Source organism: Scyliorhinus torazame, chromosome 6 (genome assembly GCF_047496885.1).
Source record: "Scyliorhinus torazame isolate Kashiwa2021f chromosome 6, sScyTor2.1, whole genome shotgun sequence".
In the NCBI taxonomy this organism is placed as follows: Eukaryota; Metazoa; Chordata; class Chondrichthyes; order Carcharhiniformes; family Scyliorhinidae; genus Scyliorhinus; species Scyliorhinus torazame.
The window spans coordinates 168,399,970-168,424,488 of NC_092712.1; the positions used below are offsets into that span (position 1 = coordinate 168,399,970).

General features: G+C 51.5%; 1 protein-coding gene across 1 annotated transcript in view; it reads right to left on the bottom strand.

The window, feature by feature from the left end:
* The window catches only part of LOC140425141 (uncharacterized), a 420,524-nt gene that overhangs the window by 337,253 nt on the left and 58,752 nt on the right, over window positions 1-24,519 (bottom strand). Inside the window, exon 4 of the mRNA XM_072509070.1 lies at window positions 10,384-10,544. Within this exon, the coding sequence (XP_072365171.1) occupies window positions 10,384-10,544 (161 nt within the window). The remainder of the gene's footprint in view (window positions 1-10,383; window positions 10,545-24,519) is intronic.

The window sequence follows — 24,519 nt, forward strand, 5'->3', positions numbered from 1 at the left end:
AAGGGTGTCCCGATGCGTGATACATTGGCGAGACCATGCAGATACTGCGACAATGGATGAACTGACATTGCGCGACAATCGCCAGGCAGGAATGTCCCCACATGTGGAGCTCTTTGCCACAGAAGGCTGTGGAGGCCAACTCATTGAGTGTCTTTAAGACAGAGATAGATAGGTTCTTTATAAATAAGGGAATCAGGGGTTAAATTGTGCAGATGAGGGACAGGGAAGAGAAGTTGGAGGTGGCTCCGGATCTGATTAACAAGGCTTTTGAGGAATTTTATGAGAGGTTGTACAGGTCAGAGCCACCAGGGGGAGACCGGGAGATGCAGGAATTTCTAGATGGGTTGGAGTACCCGAGGCTAGGGGAGGGGGACAGGGCTACATTAGAAGGAGCGATAGTGGAGCAGGAGATAAAGGATGCGATTGGGAGGATGCAGTCGGGGAAGGTGGCAGGGCCGGATGGGTTTCCGATGGAATATTATAAAAAGCTGGCACCCCTGATGGTGGGGATGTTTGAAGAGGAAGGGGGTGTTGCCACAAACCTTGGGGCAGGCATTGATTTCCCTGTTGCTAAAAAAGGATAAGGATCTGACGGAGTGTGGGTCGTATAGGCCCATATCACTTCTGAATGTGGACGCAAAAGGATTGGCGAAGGTGCTGGCGGGTAGGCTGGAGGAGTGCCTCCCGAAGGTGATAGTGAAGATCAGACAGGGTTCGTGAGAGGGAGGCAGCTCTTTTCAAACGTTAGAAGGGTATTGAACGTTGTTATGGCACCGGCAGAGGGGAAGGAAACAGAGGTGGTTGTGGCATTGGACGCTGAAAAGGCGTTTGACCGGGTAAAATGGGGGTACTTGATGGCAGTTCTGGAGCGGTTTGAAATTGGACCAAGATTTGGGAACTGGGTAAAGCTACTATACAAGGGATATAGGAGTTCCGGCGGCGGCTATGAGGGAGTAGGTCGCACATTTGGTGGCTCCCGTTTCGGTCGGACTTTTGGACCTGTTCCCCCGACTTTTTTGCGCTTTTGAGCGTGGAACTGCAAAGCAATAGTACTCAGGCACTGAACCCATACAGAGTTGTATGGATTTAAGAAAACGGAGGGACCGTAAACGGCAGAAGAAGTGGTCAAGCAAGGAGGCTGTGAGAGAGACCAGCATGGCAGATGTCTAGAGCAAGGCGCCGACAGCCCAGCCTACAATGGAGCAGCTGCTACAGGCCATGCAGGAGGGCTTTTTAGCTTTAAAGCGCGATAACTTGGAGCCGCTCCAGTAGTCGATGGACTGATTGGTAAAAAGGCTGGATGATCAGGCTGAGAAGGTCCTGAAATTGGAGAAGACTGTGGAGGAGCAGGCCGATTTTCAAACGGTGGCGGATGTAGAGATTCGGAGGCTGAGGGATCAGCAAAAAATGTTCCTGGAAAGGCTGGAGAACCTGGACAACAGATCTTGCCGGCAGAATGTAAGAAACGTTGGCCTCCCGGAGGGGGCTGAGGGGCTGGATGCTGCCACGTATGTGGAGGGTATGTTTCAGAAGCTGCTGGGGAACGAGGTGTTCCCTCGCCCGTCGGTGGTGGGCAGGACACACAGAGTGCAGGTGAGGCAGCCGCGGCGAGGGGGTCCCGAACGAGCGATGGTGTTCTGGTTCCACAGGTACCTGGCCAAGGAGCGGGTTCTGCAATGGGCCAAGAGCACACGAAGCTGGACTTGGGACAATAGCACCCTGCGTATTTACCAAGACCTGAGTACTGAGGTGGCCAGGAGGAGGGGAGGCTAGAGGCAGGTGAAGGAGATTTTGTATAAGAACAAGGTGAAGTTCGGGCTGTTTTTTCCGGTGCGACTGTGGATTACGTATGAGAGCCAGCACCACTATTTCGAGGAACCCGAGGAGGCGATGGACTTTGTTAAGAAGCAAGGGCTGGCCCTGAGCCGAGGACTCTTGGACTCATGGTAGAACTTTTCAGTTTATTTTGATTCTCTCTCGCTGTGAGAAATGCATGCATGCTTGGGTCCGTTCTTTTTGTTTTTTCGACCTTTTTAAGGTGTATGTATTTTGGTTGCGATGTGTTTTTCTTGTTCTTTTTCTTGGTTTCCATTTTGGGTTACTTGTTTGGTTGGAGTTTTGGTAGGGGGAAAATATAAAAAAGAAAATAGTTAAAAAGGTGCAGTTATGATGGGGGTTTCGGGGGAACTTTTTGCAATCTTTTTCTTGTTTAAGCAGGCTGAGAATGCCTGGTACATCTTATCTCTATTTGTTTGATTTAAATTGCACTATTGCTGGGGATGTTTCTGACTTGTGTAGAGTATTTGTTCAAGCATGACTGGTTTGGGGAAGTGGTATGGATGGGCCAGGGGGAGGGGAGCCAGGGAACAATGGGTGAGAGATGCGCTGGCGCCGAAGCTGGGAGCCACCAGGCTAGCTGGGTGGGCTAGTCAACCGAAGCCAGGTGGGGGATGTTCATATAGTTAGACTAGAACAGGGGGTTAGGTGTGTAGGATGGTGTTTCTTTGGGGGGGGGGGGGGGGGGGGGGGGGGGGGGGGGGGGGGAGAGAGAAGAGAGTTGATCTGCTGACGAGAATGGAAATTGGACATGGCAACAGTGGGGAGGTCATGGGTGGAGCCGGCCAGCAGGCGGGCCAGAGGATGCGCGACACATGGCTGGGGACTGGCCAAGGAAAGGGGATGGCTGATCGGCAAAGGGGGGGGGGGGGGGGCGGCGAAGTGCCCCCCAACTAGGCTGATCACCTGGAATGTTAGAGGGCTAAACGGGCCAGTGTGTTCGTGCATTTGGGGGTTCTGAAGGCGGACGGAGTCATGCTGCAGGAGACGCACCTGAAAGTGGCAGACCAGGTTAGGCTAAGGAAGGGCTGGGTTAGTCAGGTCTTTCATTCGGGGCTCGACACTAAGACTAGGGGGGCTGCAATCCTGATTAATAAAAGGGTTCAATTTGAGGCGGAGGATACAGTTGCGGACGGGGGCGGCAGATTTGTTATGGTTAGGGGTAAGCTCGAAGGGGTGACAGTAGTCTTGGTTAGTGTGTATGCCCCTAATTGGGACGATGTGGATTTTATCAGGAGGTTGCTAGGTAAGATCCCCGACTTGAACTCACGCAAACTGATCATGGGTGGGGACTTTAACACAGTCCTGGACCCGAGCCTGGATCGGTCGGGTTCAAAAACGGGCAGGTTGCCAGCGATGGCAAAGGAACTGAGAGGGTTCATGGAGCAAATTGGGGGAGCTGATCCATGGAGATTTAGCCAGTCGTCGGCGAGGGAGTTTTCGTACTACTCCCACGTCCATAAGGTGTATTCCCGAATTGATTTCTTTGTCATGAGTAGGGACTAGCTGGCCAGGATGGTGGGGGCAGAATATTCGGCAATTACCATATCGGACCATGCTCCGCACTGGGTAGATCAACAGATTTGTAAGGACAGCTTTCAGCGCCCACAATGGAGGTTGGAAGTTGGATTGCTAGCGGACGAGGCGGTGTGTGAGAGAATCAGGAGATGCATTGCAGAATTACCTGCAGGTAAATGATACCGGAGAAGTCTCAGCAGCGGTGCTCTGGAAGGCGCTGAAGGCAGTGGTGAGAGGGGAGCTGATCACAATCCGGGCCCATAGGGACAGGACAGATAGGGCAGAAACGGACCGACTGGTTAAGTTAATTTTACGGACGGACAGGAGCTACGCGGGGTCCCCGAGGCCAGAGTTACTCAGGAAACGACAGAGGCTGCAGGCCGAGTTCGGGGTGCTGACTGCAGGCAAGGCCGTAGAGCAGCTTAGAAAGGCAGAAGGCGCGATATATGAGCATGGAGAGAAGGCCAGCAGAATGCTCGCGCAACAACTAAGGAAGAGAGAAGCGGCTAGGGAGATAGGAAGGATAGCGGATGGGGAGGGAAATCTGGTGGGGAACTCGGCAGGGCTGAACAAGGTGTTTAGGGATTTTTATAGTAAGCTGTACACTTCGGAACCCCCCAAGGGACAGGAGGGGATGAGGCGATTCCTGGACGGACTGACTTCCCAAGAGTGGTTAGGGGGGTGGTAGACGGACTGGGGGCCCTGGTCAGGGTCGAAGAGGTATTGAGGGACCTGAAGGTCATGCAGTCGGGTAAAGCCCCGGGGCCGGATAGGTATCCGGTGGAGTTTTATAAAAAGATCGCCAAGATAGTGGGGCCGGTGCGGGTCAGGGTTTTTAATGAGGCAAGAGACAGAGGGGTCCTACTCCCGACGATGTCGCAGGCCACTATTTCGCTTATTCTGAAACGGGATAAAGATCCGGACGCTTGTGGGTCTTACAGGCCGATCTCTTTGATCAACGTAGACGCTAAATTACTGGCCAAGATCTTGGTGACGAGAATTGAGGACTGTGTACCGGATGTAATTGCGGAGGACCAAACTGGGTTCGTAAAGGGTAGGCAACTGGTGGCCAACCTAAGAAGGACGCTCAACGTGATTATGATGCCCCCGGAGAGCATGGAGGCAGAGATAGTGAGGCTAGTGTAAGGACGAACAGGACAACATCAGATTATTTCAGGGGGCTGCCATTCCATAGGGCAGGGACTCATTTTAGGTACCTGAGGGTGCAGGTTGCCCGGGAGTGGGGGTGGCCCCAGAGGCTAGTGTAAGGACGAACAGGACAACATCAGATTATTTCAGATTGCACCACAGGACAAGACAGGGTTGCCCTCTCTCCCCACTGCTGTTCGCGCTGGCCATAGAGCCGCTGGCAATTGCTCTGAGAGCTTCAAGGGACTGGTAAGGGCTGGTCGGGGGGGGGGGGGGGGGGGGGAGAAGAGAGAGTGGAACATAAAGTCTCGTTATAGGCGGATCACCTGCTGTTATACGTATCGGACCCAATGGCGGGGCTGGACGGTATCATTGAAACCCGGAGAGAATTTGGCCCGCAACATGTGCTAGGCTCAGTCTGATCCAGTTTAAGGTCGTGCAGCGGACCCACATGACGGTGGCCCGGATGAGTAAATTCTTCGGGCTGGAGGACAAGTGTGCCAGATGCGCCGGAGGGCCGGCTAATCACGTGCACATGTTCTGGTCGTGCCCTAAACTCAGGGGGTGCTGGCAGGGATTCGCGGACATCATGTCCCGGGTTTTGGAAACTGGGGTGGTAATGAGTCCTGAGGTGGCAATCTTTGGGGTGTCAGAGGACCCGGGAGTCTAGGAGGAGAAGGAGGCCGACGTCTTGGCCTTTGCCTCTCTGGTAGCCCGGCGACGAATACTGTTGGCATGGAGGGACTCAAGGCCCCCGAAGACCGAAGTATGGCTATCGGACATGGTGAGCTTTCTCGGTCGAGAGAATGTTAAGTTCGCCTTGAGAGGTTCACTATCAGGGTTCGCCCGGAGGTGGCAGCCATTCATTGACTTCTTCGCGGAGAATTAACCGTCACGGGGGGGGGGGGCTAGGGTAGAGTAGAGTAGGGGGTGGTTTAGGCAGGTCTTTGCGAGAATGGAGTTGTGGTTGGTACTATGCGTTATTTGCTTTTCTTTTTTGTACAGTACTGTACAATGTCATTGTTTTATATGCCAAAAATACCTCAATAAAATTGTTTATTAAAAAAAAAAGCTACTATATAAGGAGCCGAGGGCAAGTCTCCGCACAAACAACATCAGTTCAAGATACTTTTCTCTCCACCGTGGGACTAGGCAGGGATGTCCTATGTCCCACCTGCTGTTTGCACTCGCGATTGAGCCATTGGCCATCGCATTAAAAATTTTGGGGGTATGGAAAAGAATAGTGCGGGGGGGGATAGAGTATAGGGTGTCCTTGTATGCCGATGACTTGTTAGACGTGTCGGAACCGATGGTGTCGATAGGGGGAATGTTGGAGCTGCTGCAAGTGTTTGGGTCTTTCTTTGGATACAAACTAAATCTCGACAAGAATGAGTATTTTGTGGTGTCTCGGCCGGGAGTGGGGGCAGGGGTGGGGGGGCTGCCATTCCATAGGGCAGGGACTCATTTTAGGTACCTGAGGGTGCAGGTTGCCCAGGAGTGGGGGAGGCTCCGCAGGTACAACATTTCTAGTTTGGTGGGGAGAGTGAAAGCTGATCTGGCAAGGTGGGATGGTCTCCCTCTATCACTGGCGGGTCGGGTACAGGCGGTTAAAATGAACATGTTGCCGCAATTTCTGTTTATTTTTCAATGCCTGCCGATTTTCCTGCCAAACTCTTTTTGCAGAGAGATTGAGGGAAGGATTACGTCGTTCATATGGGGAGGGAAGGTGGCCAGAGTTAGAAAGGTGCTGCTACAGAGGGGAAGGCAAGCAGGGGGTTTGGGTCTTCCGAAACTGATGTATTACTACTGGGCGGCGAATGTGGAGAAGGTGCGGAGCTGGGTCAGAGGGGTTGATTCCCAGTGGGTCAGAATGGAGGAGAGTTTGTGCAGGGGGTCGGGATTGAAAGCACGAGCAACAGCGCCGTTCCCGATAGCCCCGGGGAAATACTCAGGGAGTCCGCTAATAATAACTTCATTGAGAATTTGGAGGCAGTTTCGCCAACACTTCGGGTTGGGGGCAGGGTCAAGGGAAACGCAGATTCGGGGGAACCACAGATTTGAGCCAGGGAAGTGGGATGGAAATTTTCAGAAATGGGAGGAGAAGGGGATTAAGACACTAAAAGATTTGTATCTTAGGGGTCAGTTTGCAGGATTGAAGGAGCTGGAAGTGAAGTATGGGCTGGAGCAGGGGGAAATGTTTAGATACATGTAGGTTCGAGATTTTGCCAGAAAGGAGACACAGGGCTTCCCGGTGGAGCCGGCCTCCACATTGCTGGAGGAGGTGCTGACGACAGGGGGACTGGAGAAGGGGGTAGTGTCAGCGGTTTACGGAGCTATTTTGGAAGAGGAGAAGGCACCACTGGAAGGGATCAAAGCAAAGTGGGAGGAAGAGCTGGGAGAGGATATGGAGGAGGGGTTTTGGTGTGAGATGCTCCGGAGAGTGAATGCCTCACCCTCGTGCGCGAGGTTGGGGCTGATACAGCTAAAGGTGGTATACAGAGCACACCTCATGAGGACGAGGATGAGCCGGTTCTTTGAAGGAGTAGAAGATGTGCATAAACGTTGCGGGGGGAGCCCCGCTAATCACGTTCATATGTTTTGGTCCTGTCCAAAGCTAGAGGATTACTGGAAGGAGGTTTTTAGGATAATTTCTAAAGTGGTGCACGTGAAACTGGACCCGGGCCCCCGGGAGGCCATATTCGGGGTGTCGGACCAGCCAGGGTTGGAAACAGGTGTGGAGGCAGATGTTGTAGCCTTTGCCTCATTGATCGCCCGAAGGTGGATCCTGATGGGATGGAGAGCAACCGCTCCACCCTGTGCCCTGTGCCCTGGCGTGGAATTTTTTACTCTTGAGAAGGTTAAGTTTGAACTGAGGTGAAGGATGGAGGGGTTCTACAATTCATGGGCATTATTCATTATGCACTTTTGAGAATTGGATAACATCGAACATTAGTTGGGGGGGATGGGTGGGAGGGTTGGGGGGAGGGGGCCTGCGTGTGTTAATGGCGACTATGGGTGATCCCTAATTCCTTTTTGTCATTTGTTTGTGTGAACATGCGAGCTAATGTTTGGGGTTTGGTGGGACGATGGGATCGTTGTTATTGATATGGGGATTGACATATTTGTTACTGATTATTGTTTATTGTTGGTGGGTGTAAATTTGAGAGAAAATGTGAAAAAGGAGAATTAAAAAATATTTTTTTTTTTAAATAAGGGTTATGGGGTTATGGGGGAAGGCAGGAGGTTAGGGATGACAAAAATATCAGCCATGATTGAATGGCGGAGCAAATTCAATGGATCGAATGGCCTAATTCTGCTCCATGTCTTATGGTCTTATAGTCTTAATTAATGACCGTTGTCAGGCAGACCACTGTCCCTGGCCAACCAACCGATCCAACTTCCAACTACTTCCAAACCTGGTTCCTAAGATCCGCTTGGTGACAAGGAGTCTGACTTCTCCTTTCCAAAAACAAAATCTGTGAGTCTCCTGACAAGCGGGCTGCTTCAAACTTGAGTCTTCTGCTTAATGGCACATTCTGATTATGGGTTCACACACCAAAATAATAAAATAACATAAAAGAAATGGGGACAAAGGAAACAAACAGGAAGGACTCTTACAATAACATATAAAATAAAACAGAAAATATTCAGCAGGTCCGTCAGCATTGTAGAGAAAGACACAGAGTCACTGTGTCTACCCACAGCTAAAAAAACCCGTTGAGGGGATTACTGGCTCCCCCACAGCCATTTAACGGACAATTGGCTATTAATAGATGTAAAGCGGAATTTCTGCCCCCTTAGGGACAGAAACTCTCATCTTAGAGAGCTGTTGAATAATCGGGGGCCAACAGCTCTCTCCAGTACTGGTAGCACCAGTGGGCGAGGTGGTCACTGCAGGCACGGCACTTGGGCATTGTGGAAGCAAGCTGCAATGGATCAGGGTTTTGTTTTTAAGGGTTAGGGTTTCAGGGAGGGCTGGGTCAGGTTTTGAGAGACCATGAGAAGGGGAACATGGGGAGGAAGATTTAGAACTTTGGGGAGCCCTTTGATAGGCCAAGGAGAACAGTTAAGGAATATCCCCTCCTGCCCACCTTCTGGAATCCACGTGGGCCTCTCCCACCATCAATTTAATCCAAGCGGCAGGTTGATGGCAACCTTAATGAGACATCAAATGGCCACTTAAGGGCCTCAATTAGGCTACAGTAGGCGATACACCTGATGCCATCCCACCACTCATAAAATCATGGTGGGGGTGGGCGTGCAGCCAGCAGGCACATGCCGATGATACACTGCCCTAATTTACAGACCCAGCCAGTTGCTTTCCCAACTGCGGGGGTCCATATAATTCAGCCTAATGTTTCAGGTCTTTCATCAGAACTTGAAAAAGTTAGAAATATAATAGATTTTGAGCAAGTGAAAGATGGAGAGTGAGAAAAAGAACATAGAACAGAAGGGTAGAGGTCAGGAGAGATCAAATGGCAAAAGGTTTAATAGTTCCAGTCCAAAGTGTGTGGAAATGGAACAAATAAAGAAGGAAAAAGATGTGTCGAGAGCAGATATGAATTGCAGGATTCTGCCTGGCTGCTCTCTGAATGCAAAGTAAAGGAAATAAGGGTGAAACAAGAGAGGGAAAACACAAGCAGCAAAAAAACACAAAATTAAGATGGAGGTTATGATCTAAAATTGTTGAATACAGAGGGCTGTAAAGTGCCCAGTCAAAATATGAGGTGCTGTTCCTGAAACTTGTGTTCAGCTTCACTGAAACACTGCAACGGGCAAAGTACAGAAAAATCAGAGTGTGAGCCAGGTGGAAATGTGGAATGAAAGGCAAATGGAAGCTTGGGGGTCACCGTTGTGGACTGAATGGAGATATTACACAAAACACTCACCCAGTCAGCAACACCCTCCTGTTGATTTCAGTCATTTTAAAACTATTTTATGGCAAGTACAAGTATGAAAACATAAGTAAGATTGACAAATGTGAGGAAGATGAATTAAAATGCACAACTGCATATTCAGGTACTTTTAAACTTGCATTTAATTTACATCAGTTGTTGGAGATTGAACTCCATTTGGCATTCTTCTGCTTTTTACATTCAATTCCTGGAGTCAGTCAACTGTGGCTCAGCTGGAAGCATTCTCATCTGAGTCAGACTGCTGTGGGTTGAAGTCCCATCTCAAAGACTTGGCTCCACTGTCATAAAGAGACCCACAGAAAGAAAATATGTGGGATGACTCCACATTTACATCAACTCAAAATCAGTTCCCTTATTGACTGGGATAGCTATCAATGTCAATTGGTATTAAGGTCTGTGTAATGCTATGTAATTCATTCTCTAGTAAAAAGCTTCTGGAGAAGTTAACCACGCCTGACAAAGGCCTTCAAGAGAGCCCAGTTATCTTGCTGTCATCACACAGCAACACAATAGTGCAAAGATTCAACAGCTAAGCTTTGCTCTGTTGGTTTAATGACCAGCAGAAGTAATAACTTTTTGGCATTATTTGTTTTAAGGCTCATTTGTGATTTGCTATTTGTTTAATTCAGTTTCCCTATAAGGGACTGCCCCATTAATTTGTCCCTCAGTTTATTTGATTTAGTTTACTTGTTATTTGTGTTAATCAAAATAGTTGACACCACTTTAAGATCTATTGCATATTGTAGACATGCAGTGCAATATGAGGCAAAACTGGCAACATATCTGTAGCTTGGCAGAACATGCATAAAATGGCACCTAACTGAAATATGTTCCGAGGGAGTCTGATACCAAACTGATCCAGTAATACATCTGCAACCACTGTATAAACTCTGTAACCACCCTGAACCAGTGTAATTCTAATATATGAAATGAATTAGTAAAGAAAAAAAATTTGAAAGTTTACCTTAATGCATCAATCACATCTTTCTGAAAATGCATTATTGAGGCTGGGATATTTATGGCAGTGAGGCACTCTGCTCCTTGACAGTTCATATCCTGAAGTGGCAAGCCAGGCCTTACATAAACTAGGACCCCTAATGCTTGGGAAGTTGCCATATTGATAACCTGCAAAGAAACGGAAAAAGAATAAACTTTTATGCAGAAAAATACCTAAAATGGAATAATAATAATCTTAATCTTTTTATTATTGTCATAAGGAGGCTTACATTAACATTACTGTGAAAATCCCCTGGTCACCACATTCCAGCGTCTGTTTGGGTACACTGAGGGAGAATTCAGAATGTCCAATTCACCTAACAGTACGTCTTTCGGGACCTGTGGGAGGAAACCGGAGCACCCGGAGGAAACCCACGTAGTCAAAGGGAGAACGTGCAGACTCTGCAAACACAGTGACCCAAGTGGGAATCGAACCCGGGACCCTGGCGCTGGTGAAGCAACAGTGCTAACCACTGTGCTACCGTGCTGTGACAAGTGGCAAGCACAAGATACTGCAGATGATGGAAATCTGAAACATCAACTGGAAATGATAGGAATTTCAGCTCTGGCAGCACCTGTGCAGATAGCAGATTAATATAAGAAGTAGGAGCAGGAATAGGCTGTCTGTCCCTTCGAGCCTGCTCCACCATTCAATGAGATCATGGCTGATCTTTTGTGGACTCAGCTCCACTTTCCCACCCGAACACCATAACCCTTTATTCCTTTATTCTTAAAAAAACTATCTATCTTTATCTTGAAAACATTTAATAAAGGAGCCTCAACTGATTCACTGGGCAGGGAATTCCATAGATTCACAACCCTTTGGGTGAAGAGGTTTCTCCAAAACTCAGTCCTATATCTACTTCCCCTTATTTTGAGGCTATGCTCCAAAATAAGGGGAAGTAGATTTATATTCTGAGCAAGGTTACTATCATAATCTATCTTACTCTTCTTTATAGCTTTTTAGTAGCTTTCTGTTGTCCCCTAAATATTTCCCAATCCTCTAGTCTCTCACTAATCTTTGCCACTTTGTATGCTTTTTCCTTCAATTTGATACTCTCCCTTATTTCCTTAGATAGCCACAGTCGATTTTCCCCCTTTCTACCGTACTTCCTTTTTGTTGGTATAAACTTTTGCTGAGCAGTGAAAAATTGCTTGGAAGGTTCTCCACTGTTCCTCAACTGTTTCACCATAAAGTCTTTGCTCCCAGTCTACCTTAGCCAGCACTTCTCTCATCCCATTGTAATCTCCTTTGTTTAAGCACAAAACACTAGTGCTTGATTTTACCTTCTCACCCTCCATCTATATTTTAAATTCCACCATATTGTGATCGCTCCTTCCGAGAGGATTCCTAACTATGAGATCATTAATCAGTCCTGTCTCATTTCACAGGACCAGATCTAGGACCGCTGTTCCTTCATAGGTTCAATTACATACTGTTCGAGGAAACTATCGCGGATACATTCTATAAACTCCTCCTCAAGGCTGCCTTGACCAACCTGGTTAAACCAATCGACATGTAGATTAAAATTCCCCATGATAACTGCTGTATTACCAATGTTACAGATTTTAAAAGCACAGGCATGAGGGGGTGTAGGGGAAGAAACAACAAAAGAGTAAATCTGTGATGAGGTAGAGGCAGGACTGTTAAAAAAAATGTTTAATTCATTTTACAGCAATGAGCATCGCTAGTTAGGCGAACATTTATTGCCTATCCCTAGTTGCCCTTCAGAAGGTGGTGGTGAGTTGCTTTCTTGAACTGCTGCAGTCCGAGGTGTAGGTACACCCACAGTGCTCTTAGAAAGGGATTTACAGGATTTTGCCCCAGTGACAGTGAAGGAACAGCGATATATTTCCAAGTCAGGGTGGTGAGTGATTTGGAGGGGCACCTCCAGGTGGTGGAGTTCCCAGGTATCTGCTGCTCTTGTCCTTATAGATGGTAGTCGACGTGGGTTTGGAAGGTTCTGCCCAAGAAACCTTGACGAGTTCCTGCAGTGCATCTTGTAGATGGTACACGGGGCTGCCACTGTTCGTCGGTGTGGAGGGATTGAATGTTTGTGGAAGGGGGAGCAATGAAGCGGGCTGCTTTGTCATGGATGGTGTTGAGCTTCTTGAGTATTGTTGGAGGTGTACTCATCCCGGCAAGTGGAGAGTATTCCATTACACTCCTGACATGTGCTTTGTAGATGGTGAACAGGCTTTGTGGGATAAGGAGGTGATCACTGTAGAATTCCTAGTCTTTGACCTGCTCTGGTAGCCACAGTATTAATATGGCTCATCCAGTTCAGTTTCTGATCAATGGTAGACCCCAAGATGTTGATTGTGGGGAATTCAGCGATAGTATTGCCATTAATATCAGGGGCAGTGGTTAGATCCTCTCGTATTGGAGATGGTCATTGGCTGGCACTTGTGTGGTTCGAATGTAGCTTACCACTTGTCAGCCCAAGCCTGGATATTATCCAGGTCTTGCTGCATTTGGACATGGACTGCTTCATTATCTGAGGAGTCGCGAACGGTGCTGAACATTGTGCAGTCATCCGCAAATATCCCCACTTCTGACCTTATGATGGAAGGAAAGTCAATGATGAAGCAGCTGAAGATGGCTGGGCCTAGGACACTACCTTGAGGGACTCCTGCTGTGATGTCCTGGAGCTGAGATGATTGACCTCCAACCACCACAACTATGTTCCTTTGTGTCAGGTATGCCACCAACCAGCAGAGAGTTTTCCCCATGATTCTCATTGACTCCAGTTTTGCCGGGGCTCCTTGATGCCATACTCGGTCAAATGCTGCCTTGATGTCAAGGGCAGTCACTCTCACCTCACCTCTGGCATTCAGCTCTTTTGTCCATGTTTGAATCAAGTCTGTAATGAGATCAGGAGCTGAATGACCCTGGCGGAACCCAAACTGAACGTCCGTGAGCAGGTTATTGCTAAGTAACTGCCGCAATTCCCGTACCGGCCTCGCGAACAGGCGCCGGAATGTGGCAACTAGGGGCTTCATTGAAGCCTACTTGTGACAATAAGCTATTATTATTATTATTATTATTATTATTATTATTAACGGCACAGTTGATGACTCCTTCCATCACTTTGCTGATGTTGGAGAGTAGACTGATAGGACGGTAATTGGCTGGGTTGGATTTGTCCTGTTTCTTGTGCACAGGACACACCTGGGCAATTTTCCACATTGCTGGGTAGATGCCAGTGTTGTAGCTGTACTGGAACAGCTTGGCTAGGGGTGCGGCAAGTTCTGGAGCACAAATCTTCAGTACTATTGCTGGGATATTGTCAGAGCTCATAGCCTTTTCAGTATCCAGTGCCTTCAACCATTTCTTGATTTCATGTAGAGTGAATCGTATTGGCTGAAGATTGACATCTGTGATGCTGGAGACCTCCGGAGGAGACCGAGATGGATCATCCACTCGGCACCCAAAGAGAAAATGCTGGAAAATCTCAGCAGGTCTGGCAGCATCTATAGGGAGAAAAAGGAGCAAACGTTTCGAGTCCAGATGACCCTTTGTCAAATCCACTCTGCACTTCTGGCTGAAGATTGCTGCGAATGTCTCAGCCTTTTGCACATATGTGCTGGGCTCCTCCATCATTGAGGATGGGGATATTTATGGAGCTTTCTCCTCCAGTGAGTTGTTTAATTGTCCACCACCATTCATGGCTGGATGTGACAGGCCTACAGAGCTTAGGTCTGATGCGTTTGTTGTGGAATCGCTTAGCGCTGTCTATTACTTGCTGCGTATGCTGTCTGGTAGGCAAGTAGTCCTGTGTAGTAGCGTCACCAGGTTGACACCTCATTTTTAGGTATGCTTGATGTTGCTTCTGGCATGCCCTCCAGCACTCTTCTTTGAACCAGGGTTGATCCCCTGGCTTGCAGGTAATGATACATGTGGGGGGATATGCTGGGCCATGAGGTTGCAGATTGTGGTTGAATACAATTCTGCTGCTGTTGATGGCCCACAGCGCCTCATGAATGCAAATGAACAATGGAATCATTACAAAAGCAGCGGGGCGAGGGGAGGATCAGCAGCGGGACGAGGGGATCAGCGGCGGGACGAGGGGAACAGCGGCGGGGCCAGGGGATCAGCGGCGGGGCCAGGGGATCAGCAGCGGGGCCAGGGGATCAGCAGCGGGGCCAGGGGATCAGCAGCGGGGCCAGGGGATCAGCAGCGGGGCCAGGGGATCAGCAGCGGGGCCAGGGGATCAGCAGCGGGGCCAGGGGATCAGCAGCGGGGCCAGGGGATCAGCAGCGGGGCCAGGGGATCAGCAGCGGGGCCAGGGGATCAGCAGCGGGGCCAGGGGATCAGCAGCGGGGCCAGGGGATCAGCAGCGGGGCCAGGGGATCAGCAGCGGGGCCAGGGGATCAGCAGCGGGGCCAGGGGATCAGCAGCGGGGCCTGGGGATCAGCAGCGGGGCCAGGGGATCAGCAGCGGGGCCAGGGGATCAGCAGCGGGGCCAGGGGATCAGCAGCGGGGCCAGGGGATCAGCAGCGGGGCCAGGGGAGCAGCAGCGGGGCCAGGGGAGCAGCAGCGGGGCCAGGGGAGCAGCAGCGGGGCCAGGGGAGCAGCAGCGGGAAGAGGGGAGCAGCAGCAGGAAGAGGGGAGCAGCAGCGGGGCGAGAGGAGCAGCAGCGGGAAGAGAGGAGGATCAGCAGTGGGGGGTGGGGGAGGGGGAGCAGCTGCGGGGCGAGGGGAGCAGCAGCGGGGCGAGGGGAGGATCAGCTGCGGGGCGAGGGGAGCAGCTGCGGGGCGAGGGGAGCAGCTGCGGGGCGAGGGGAGCAGCAGCGGGGCGAGGGGAGCAGCAGCGGGGCGAGAAAAGCAGCAGCGGGGCGAGGGGAGCAGCAGCGGGGCGAGGGGAGCAGCAGCGGGGCGAGGGGAGCAGCAGCGGGGCGAGGGGAGCAGCAGCGGGGCGAGGGGAGCAGCAGCGGGGCGAGGGGAGCAGCAGCGGGGCGAGGGGAGCAGCAGCGGGGCGAGGGGAGGATCAGCTGCGGGGCGAGGGGAGCAGCTGCGGGGCGAGAAAAGCAGCAGTGGGGCGAGGGGAGCAGCAGCGGGGCGAGGGGAGCAGCAGCGGGGCGAGGGGAGGATCAGCTGCGGGGCGAGGGGAGCAGCTGCGGGGCGAGAAAAGCAGCAGCGGGGCGAGGGGAGCAGCAGCGGGGCGAGGGGAGCAGCAGCGGGGCGAGGGGAGCAGCAGCGGGGCGAGGGGAGCAGCAGCGGGGCGAGGGGAGCAGCAACGGGGCGAGGGGAGCAGCAGCGGGGCGAGGGGAGCAGCAGCGGGGCGAGGGGAGCAGCAGCGGGGCGAGGGGAGCAGCAGCGGGGCGAGGGGAGCAGCAGCGGGGCGAGGGGAGCAGCAGCGGGGCGAGGGGAGCAGCAGCGGGGCGAGGGGAGCAGCAGCGGGGCGAGGGGAGCAGCAGCGGGGCGAGGGGAGCAGCAGCGGGGCGAGGGGAGCAGCAGCGGGGCGAGGGGAGCAGCAGCGGGGCGAGGGGAGCAGCAGCGGGGCGAGGGGAGCAGCAGCGGGGCGAGGGGAGCAGCAGCGGGGCGAGGGGAGCAGCAGCGGGGCGAGGGGAGCAGCAGCGGGGCGAGGGGAGCAGCAGCGGGGCGAGGGGAGCAGCAGCGGGGCGAGGGGAGCAGCAGCGGGGCGAGGGGAGCAGCAGCGGGGCGAGGGGAGCAGCAGCGGGGCGAGGGGAGCAGCAGTAGGGCGAGGGAGCAGCAGCAGGGCGAGGGGAGCAGCAGCGGGGCGAGGGGAGCAGCAATAGGGTGAGACTGAGGCATGAGGGGGAGGGGAAATGAAAACGACGTCATACTTTAAATGTGACATCCCTGACAGGCAGGCAGATGATAGGAAGACAATGAGTGTGTGTTAGTCCCCGTCCTGCAGCAAAGGCTGGCCTCCAGTTGCCTCGAACTTCCCTGCCACTGGGCCAAGATCTCGCTCCACTGGGATCTTGTGGTGCTTGGTGTGCAACCACCACCCCACATTAAAAGAATCCATACATCTTGCATCCCAATCACCCAAAAGAATTTTGGGACCTGGTACGTCAGGACTCTCATGGACAACAGCAACAGACCTGAACATCATACCGCCATCATAGGCCGGGAACTCCAACGCCACAATATTGACATCACTGCCCTAAGTGAGACACGACTGGCAGGAGACGGCCAGCTGAAAGAACAAGGTGACGGGTATACCTTCTTCTGGAAAGGCAAACCAGAAGAAGAATGCTATCTCTACGGGATCAGATTCACCGTAAAAAACGATTTAGTAGACGTCTCAACGAACCCCACCTGGGGTGAACGAACGACTCATCACCCTAAGGCTTACCCTGGTCCAGCAAAACCGTCAGTACCTACGACCCAACCTTAGAAGCAACCAACGTGACAATAGGAGGCATTCTGCTCCAGCATCGACCAATCACTGTCCCGCACCCCAAAGGGAGACAAGTTGATTCTCCTCAGCGACTTCAATACAGGAGAATGATGCAAGCCTTTGGAAAGGCGTGTTAGGCAGGGAAGGCATAGGGAAAACAAATGCCAACAGAGTCCTCCTCCTGACAAAATGTTTGGAACATGATCTTGTCATCACAAACACCCTGTTCCACCAGAGGGACAAGCAGAAGACCTCATGGCAACAACTCCACTCCAAAGAGACTATGTCATCGACCGGGCAAGGGACCGCAAAGAGACAGCATCACCTGCAACATGACCGGAACCAACGATTTCTGGACTGATCACCGACTAATCCGCGCTACCATCTCCATCACCCTGGGCCCAAACCAACACAGGTCGAAGAAACTCTGCCGCACGAGATTCAATATCGCTGGAGTCAAAGACCCCGAGAAGAAAGAGCTACTCAGCCGGCACCAAACAACTAACTTGGCGACATTCAACGAGCCAGAGCCGCACAACACCCACAGCGCCTGGTCCGCCTTAAACACTACCATAGTCAGCACCTGCGAGGAGACGCTTGGACTCTCGATCAGGAAATACCAAGACTAATTTGATGAGAATGATCAGGAGATCCAGGATCTGCTTGATCGCAAGCGCAAGATGTTCCTGAACTGGCAGCTCCACCAAAACTCGAGTGAGAGGAAACAAGCCTCCAGGCAACTGAAGGCTGAGGTGCACCAAAGAACCTGCGATCTAAAGAAGATGGTGGGTGGAAAGAGCGCAGGAGACTCAGCAATTCACCGACAACCACTATGTGCTTGGCTTCTGCAAAACAATCAAAACCATCGACAGTCCGAATACCCAGGAGCCCAACCCACTGAGAGCCAAAAACAGAGAGGCGCTCAACGAAGACTGAGAGGCAGTCAATGTGCACTGGAGAGAGCACTTAGAGGACCTCCTCAATCAAGACACGGCCTTCAACACAAGCGTCCTCGACACCATCCTGTAACACGTTATCCACCACCATCTCAGCGCAACACTAGCTCACCATGAGGTCAAAAATACCATCCGGCCGGGGATCCGGGTTTGATCCCGGTCCCAGGTCACTGTCGGTGTGGAGTTTGGTCAGGAAGTTATAAAGTGCCTAATCAAAAAAAAGCGGAGGGGTCACGTGATGTGTGTGTTTACAAGCGGCTGCGGGGGTCATGTAATGTGTGTGTACAAGCGGCTGCGGGAGGTCACGTGATGTGTGTGTACAAGCGGCTGCCGGGATCACGTGATGAGTGTGTACAAGCGGCTGCGGGATCACGTGATGTGTACACACAACCGGCTGCGAGGGGTTCACGTGATGTGTGTGTACAAGCGGCTGCCGGGATCACGTGATGAGTGTGTACAAGCGGCTGCGGGATCACGTGATGTGTACACACAACCGGCTGCGAGGGGTTCACGTGATGTGTGTGTACAAGCGGCTGCCGGGATCACGTGATGAGTGTGTACAAGCAGCTGTGGGATCACGTGATGTGTGTACACAAGCGGCTGTGAGGGGTTCACGTGATGTGTGTACAAGCGGCTGTGGGGGGGGGTCACGTGAAGTGTGTCTACAAGAGCCTGTGGGGGTTTACATGATGTGTGTGCACAAGCAACTGTGGGAGATCACGAGATGTGTGTGTACAAGCGGCTGCAGGGGGTCACGTGATGTGTGTGTAGAAGTGGCTGCAGGGGGTCACGTGATGTGTGTACACAAGCGGCTGCGGGGGGTTCATGTGATATGTGTGTACAAGCGGCTGCGGGGGGTTCACGTGACGTGTGTACAAGCAGCTGTGGGGGGTTCACGTGACGTGTGTACAAGCAGCTGTGGGGTCACGTGATGTGTGTACACAAGCAACTGTGAGAGATCACGAGATGTGTGTGTACAAGTGGCTGCGGGGATCACGTGATGTGTGTGTACAAGTGGCTGCGGGGATCACGTGATGTGTGTGTACAAGCGGCTGCAGGGATCACGTGATGTGTGTGTACTAGCGGCTGCGGGGATCAGGTGATGTACGTGTACAAGCGGCTGCGGGGGTCACGTGATGGGTGTGTACAAGCGGCTGCGGGGGTCACGTGATGTGTGTGTACAAGCAGCTGCGGGATCACATGATGTCTGTGTACAAGCAGCTGCGGGATCACGTGATGTCTGTGTACAAGCAGCTGCGGGATCACGAGATGTGTGTACAAGCGGCTGCAGGGATCACGTGATGTGTGTACACAAGCAACTGTGGGAGATCACGAGATGTGTGTGTACAAGCGGCTGCGGGGGTCATGTGATGTGTGTGTAGAAGCGGCTGCAGGGGGGGTCACGTGATGTGTGTGTACAAGCAGCTGCGGGATCACGTGATGTCTGTGTACAAGCAGCTGCGGGATCACGTGATGTCTGTGTACAAGCAGCTGCGGGATCACGAGATGTGTGTGTACAAGCGGCTGCAGGGATCACGTGATGTGTGTACACAAGCAACTGTGGGAGATCACGAGATGTGTGTGTACAAGCGGCTGCGGGGGTCACGTGATGTGTGTGTAGAAGCGGCTGCAGGGGGGTCACGTGATGTGTGTGTACAAGCGGCTGCGGGGATCACGTGATGTCTATGTACAAGCGGCTGCGGTGATCACGTGATGTGTGTGTACAAGCAGCTGCAGGGGTCACGTGATGTGTGTGTACAAGCGGCTGCGGGGATCACGTGATGTGTGTGTACAAGCGGCTGCGGGGATCACGTGATGTGTGTACAAGCGGCTGCGGGGGTCACGTGATGTGTGTGTACAAGCAGCTGCGGGGATCACGCAACGTATGTGTACAAGTGGCTGCGGGGGTCACGTGATGTGTGTGTACAAGCAGCTGCGGGGATCACGCATCGTATGTGTACAAGCAGCTGCAGTTTCGTGAGCTCCAGTTCTGCTCATTTTTTAATCCATCTTTTCATCCTTGCACAAATTTCATTTCTGCCTTTTCTTGATTCACAAAGTTTATATTATGTTCTGAGAATTGTTGGTCGGTGTTTTTGCATGATAGAACCAAATTGGAATGTTTAAATCCTCGCTTGTTTGTGGTGGCAGGAAGAAGTTGGGGTGGGGCCCTGCCTTTCGTGGCACATCTCTTTCCGGGCGGGCTCCCCCCAGCCCCTGACCGTGTGGTGCGCATCAACGGATGGTGACTACCAACGAAGGTACTGTTCTGGCTGGAAGCCTCGGCTCTGAGGCTTAGGTCATCAAGGCCTAATTCCTGGGCGGAATTCTCCACGCCCGCGCCGAAGTGCCCAAGCCGTCGTGAACGCCGTCGAGGTTCACGACGGCGCGAAACGGCCACTATCCCGACCGATTCAGTGCCCGATAATGGGCCAGGAGCGGGGCCGCGTCATCTACACGCGGCAGGCCTTGTCGCCGCGTAAAGGCGGCGCCGCATACATGACGCGGCCGGCACCGCATATCTGCCGTCACCCGCGCATGCATGGTTGCCGTCCTCTCCGAATCTGCCCCGCAAGAAGATGGCGGACGGATCTTGCGGGGCTGTGGAAGGAAGGAGGTCCTCCTTCAGAGAGGACAGCCCGACGATCGGTGGGCACCGATCGCGGGCCACCCCATATTTGAGGTACCCCCTGATGCAGGATCCCCCCCCCCCCACAGGCCGCCCCCTCAGCGTTCCCGCGCTGTTCCCGACGGCAGCGACCAGGTGTGGACGGCGCCGGGGGGAATCCGCCATTTTGGGCTGGCCGCTCGGCCCATCCGGGCCTGAGAATAGCAGGGGTGCCGGAGAATCGCCATTTTGGGTGTCTCGGGCGATTCTCCGGCCTGCGGAACACGACGGGGCCATTCCCGCTGCTTGGGAGAATCGCGGGAGGGCGTCGGACCGGCGTTGCGGGAAATTTTGGCGGCCCAGGCGATTCTCCCAACCGGCGCGGGAGTGGAGAATCCCGCCCCCTTTCTTTATGCATTTTTAAAAAATCTTGGTTTGATCCTGGCCCCGGGTCACTGTCCATGTGGAGTTTGCACATTCCCCGCGTGTCTGCGATGGTTTCACTCCCACAACCCAAAGATGTGCAGGGTAGGTGGACAGGCCACGCTAAATTGCCCCTTAATTGAAAAAATATAATAGGGTATTCTAAATCTATTTAAAAAAAATAGAAGTCTCAGATGCTCATATGCAACTATAACCTCTATCTTTCTTAATATTTCTATTTCTACATGATGTAACACCTATTCCATTGGCAGAGGTAGAGACAGGGGCTGAATTCTCCGGTTTTGTGGCTAAGGGCCGTGCTGGCGTGGAACTGTGGCGTTTTACGACAAAATCAGCGTCGAACCCGCACCGAGTCCGGGACCGGTGAGACTAGCAGCGGCGCCAGGTAAAACTCCCCGCTCTCATGCCAAAAACAGCCGGAGAATGTCCGGATCTGTGGCCGTGCATACACAAATTGGATGCCAGGTATCCAACTTCAGAACAGTGACTACACTTCAAAAGGGTTGATTGAGTGATTTGATTTATTGATTGATTTGATTTAATGTCACATGTATCGAAGTATAGTAAAAAGTATTTTTCTGTGGCAAGGGAACGTACACAATACGTACATAGTAGAAAAAAAGAATAATCGACAGAGTACATTGACAAATTGTACATCGACAAACAGTGATTGGTTACAGTGCGGAAAGGCCAGTTCCTTGGTCTTACCAACATTTAGAGAGGGGTTGTTTTCGGTACACCATGCAACCAAGTGATCTTTGTCCCTTCTGTAGTCTGATTCGTCGTTGTTTGTGATACGACCCACCACAGTCGTATCATCCGCCAACTTATAGATGGAGTTGGAGATAAATCCTGCCACACAGTCGTGTATGTACAGGGAGTAAAGTAGAAGACGGAGCACACATCCTTGCGGGGCCCCGGTGTTGAGAACTATTATGGAAGTGCTGTTGCCTATCCTGACGGATTGCGGTCTGTTGGTGAGGAAGTCAAGGATCGAGCTGCACAGGGAGGGGTCAAGTCCAAGATTGCAGAGTTTGGTTTAAGTCTTGTCGGGATAATGGTGTTGAAGGCGGAGCTGTAGTCTATGAACAGCAGTCTTACGTAGGTGTCCTAGTTATCGTGGTGTTCGAGTTTTGATTGTAGAGCCAGGGAGATAGCATCTGCTGTGGGCCGGTTGGGGTGATAGGCGAACTGCAGTGGATCGAGATCGCCTGGGAGGCTGGCGTTGATCATTGGTTGTGGCTTTGGGACATTGAGGTAGTGAGAGATGCAATATAAATGTAAGTCTTTCTTTGATTTAAAAACAGATGACACCTCTTCAAAACCAACCATCACAAAAATGCACAGATATTATATCTTACCCAGTCAAGTCTGTCAATTATTTTTAGGTGACTCTCGTCTCTGCTGTCATCATATTTGTATTAACCACATAATTAAAGATAACGCATAGAAGGAAGTGCTTACTGAATATTTGTTCTAAACATTTCCATGTGGAATCCCCTTTACCAAAAATATCAGCAATTTCAAAATCTGTGCAATGGAAAGTTTCCATCAGCCCTGAAAGGCCAGGAGAAAAAGGAGACAGATTTAAGAGCTGGTGGAGACATTTTATTTGTAAAGATATAATCAAACTGACAAAAATGGATTACACTGTCTCTATTATAGAAGACCAGATCCTAATATCTTGTTCAAAAAGAAGTTTATACCATCTATCAAACCGGAACTGAACATTTCTAGTCTTTTAAGACAACTATATTTTTATTACAAACACTATGAGTCAACCTGATAGCAATCAGACCAGACTGAGTGTCTGCAAGACAAAAAACCTAAATCAGATCAGAAACGTTAGTGTCAAGAAATATCAAGAAAGGTAATCAATCGAACTGAAACAATAACTCGGTTTCTCTCCACAGATGCTGCCAGGTCTGCTGAGTATTTCAACATTTTCTGTTTTGATTATCCTGAAATACTTAGAACCACTGAATGGTTCAGCCCAGGAGACGACTATCCGGCTTGTTGTAACCCACCTGGCTCCCCCCGCCCACTCTCCTCTGTCTTTTCCCATAGCCCTGCCAATTCTCTCTCTTCAGATAATTATCCAATTCCTTGTTGAAAACCTCCACCACACTGCCAGTGCTCCAGAAGTCCCAAATAGTTCAGTGCATTCCACTCCCCAATCACATTGTGTAAAATGGTTTCTTTTTCTGATATCTCTTTTGGTTCTTTTGCCATTCACCTTAAATCAGTTTACGATCCTTCTGCCAATGGGAACAATTCCTCTCTATCTGTTCAGTCCAGACCCCTCATGATGTTGAGAGTCTGTATCAAATCTCTTCTCAACTTTCTCTTCCCTAAGCAGTTATGAAACCGTTTTCATAAAAATGTTTCTGTACCCTCCATAAATCTTCCACAACTTTGCTAAATAGGTTTCACAAGGCAGAGTGAAGGGGGTGAGTTACATAGAACACACAGTGCAGAAGGAGGCCATTTGGCCCATCGAGTCTGCACCGACTCACTTAAGCCCTCACTTCCACCCTATCCCCGTAACCCAATAACCCCTCCTAACTGTTTTGGACACTAAGGGTAATTTAGCACGGCCAATCCACCTAACCTGCACATCTTTGGACTGTGGGAGGAAACCGGAGCACCCAGAGGAAACCCACGCAGACACGGGGAGAACGGGCAGACTCCGCACAGACAGAGACCCAAGCCGGGAATCAAACCTGGGACCCTGGCGCTGTTAAGCAACAGTGCTATCCACTTGTGCTACCTATTAATATCCTACCTCCATTATAGATGTCTATAGGGGATGACCAGGCCACAGGGAAAAAGGAATATTTGCATGAGATTGAGGGAGGGAATTCCAGCCTCCAGGGAGAATGGTACCTTCTCCCTACCATTGGAAGCTATGCCACAAGCAGGAAGGCTGCTTGTGGCATAGCTTTCAATGGTAGGGAGAAGGGAGTTGGGGGAGCAGGGTGCCAAAGAGAAACAGAGTACTGGATGTCAGACAAGCAGTCTGATAATTGAGTTCCAGTTGCGGCTATGCGGAGCTAAGTCGCACATTCGGCGGCTCCCGCAAAAACTGACGTTTGGGCTCTTTTCAGGGCCCCCGACGGCACTTTTACGACGTTTCCCGGTGCGGGAAGGAGATTACAACAATTCCTCGATAGTATATGGCTTTTACCAGGAGCGGGGCGACTAAAAAGGTGGTGGTGGACCCGAAGAAGGTGCGATGGAAGAAGAACAAAATGGCCACGGGCGGACACCAGGCAGCGTGGATGCAGTGGGCGCAGGAGCAACAGCGCTGCTTCAGAGAGATTAAAGCGGACCTGCTGGAGCCGATGAAGGCTTCTATTGATGCGCTGCTGGAGACACAGACGGCCCAGGGGGTGGCGATCCGCGAGGCCCGACAAAAGATCTCCGACAACGAGGACGAGATCTTGGGCCTAGCGGTAAAGGTGGAGGCGCACGAGGCGCTCCACAAGAAATGGCAGGAGCGGTTCGAGGAGAAGGAGAATCGGTCGAGGCGGAAGAAAATGCGGATTCTGGGCCTCTCGGAGGGGCTGGAGGGGCCGGACATGGGGGCCTATGTGGTCACCATGTTGAACTCGCTGATAGGAGCGGGGTCCTTCCAGGGGCTACTGGAGCTGGAGGAGGCCCATAGAGTGCTGGCGAGGAGGCTCCGCAGGCGGTTTCATCGGTTCGTCGATCGGGAGTGTG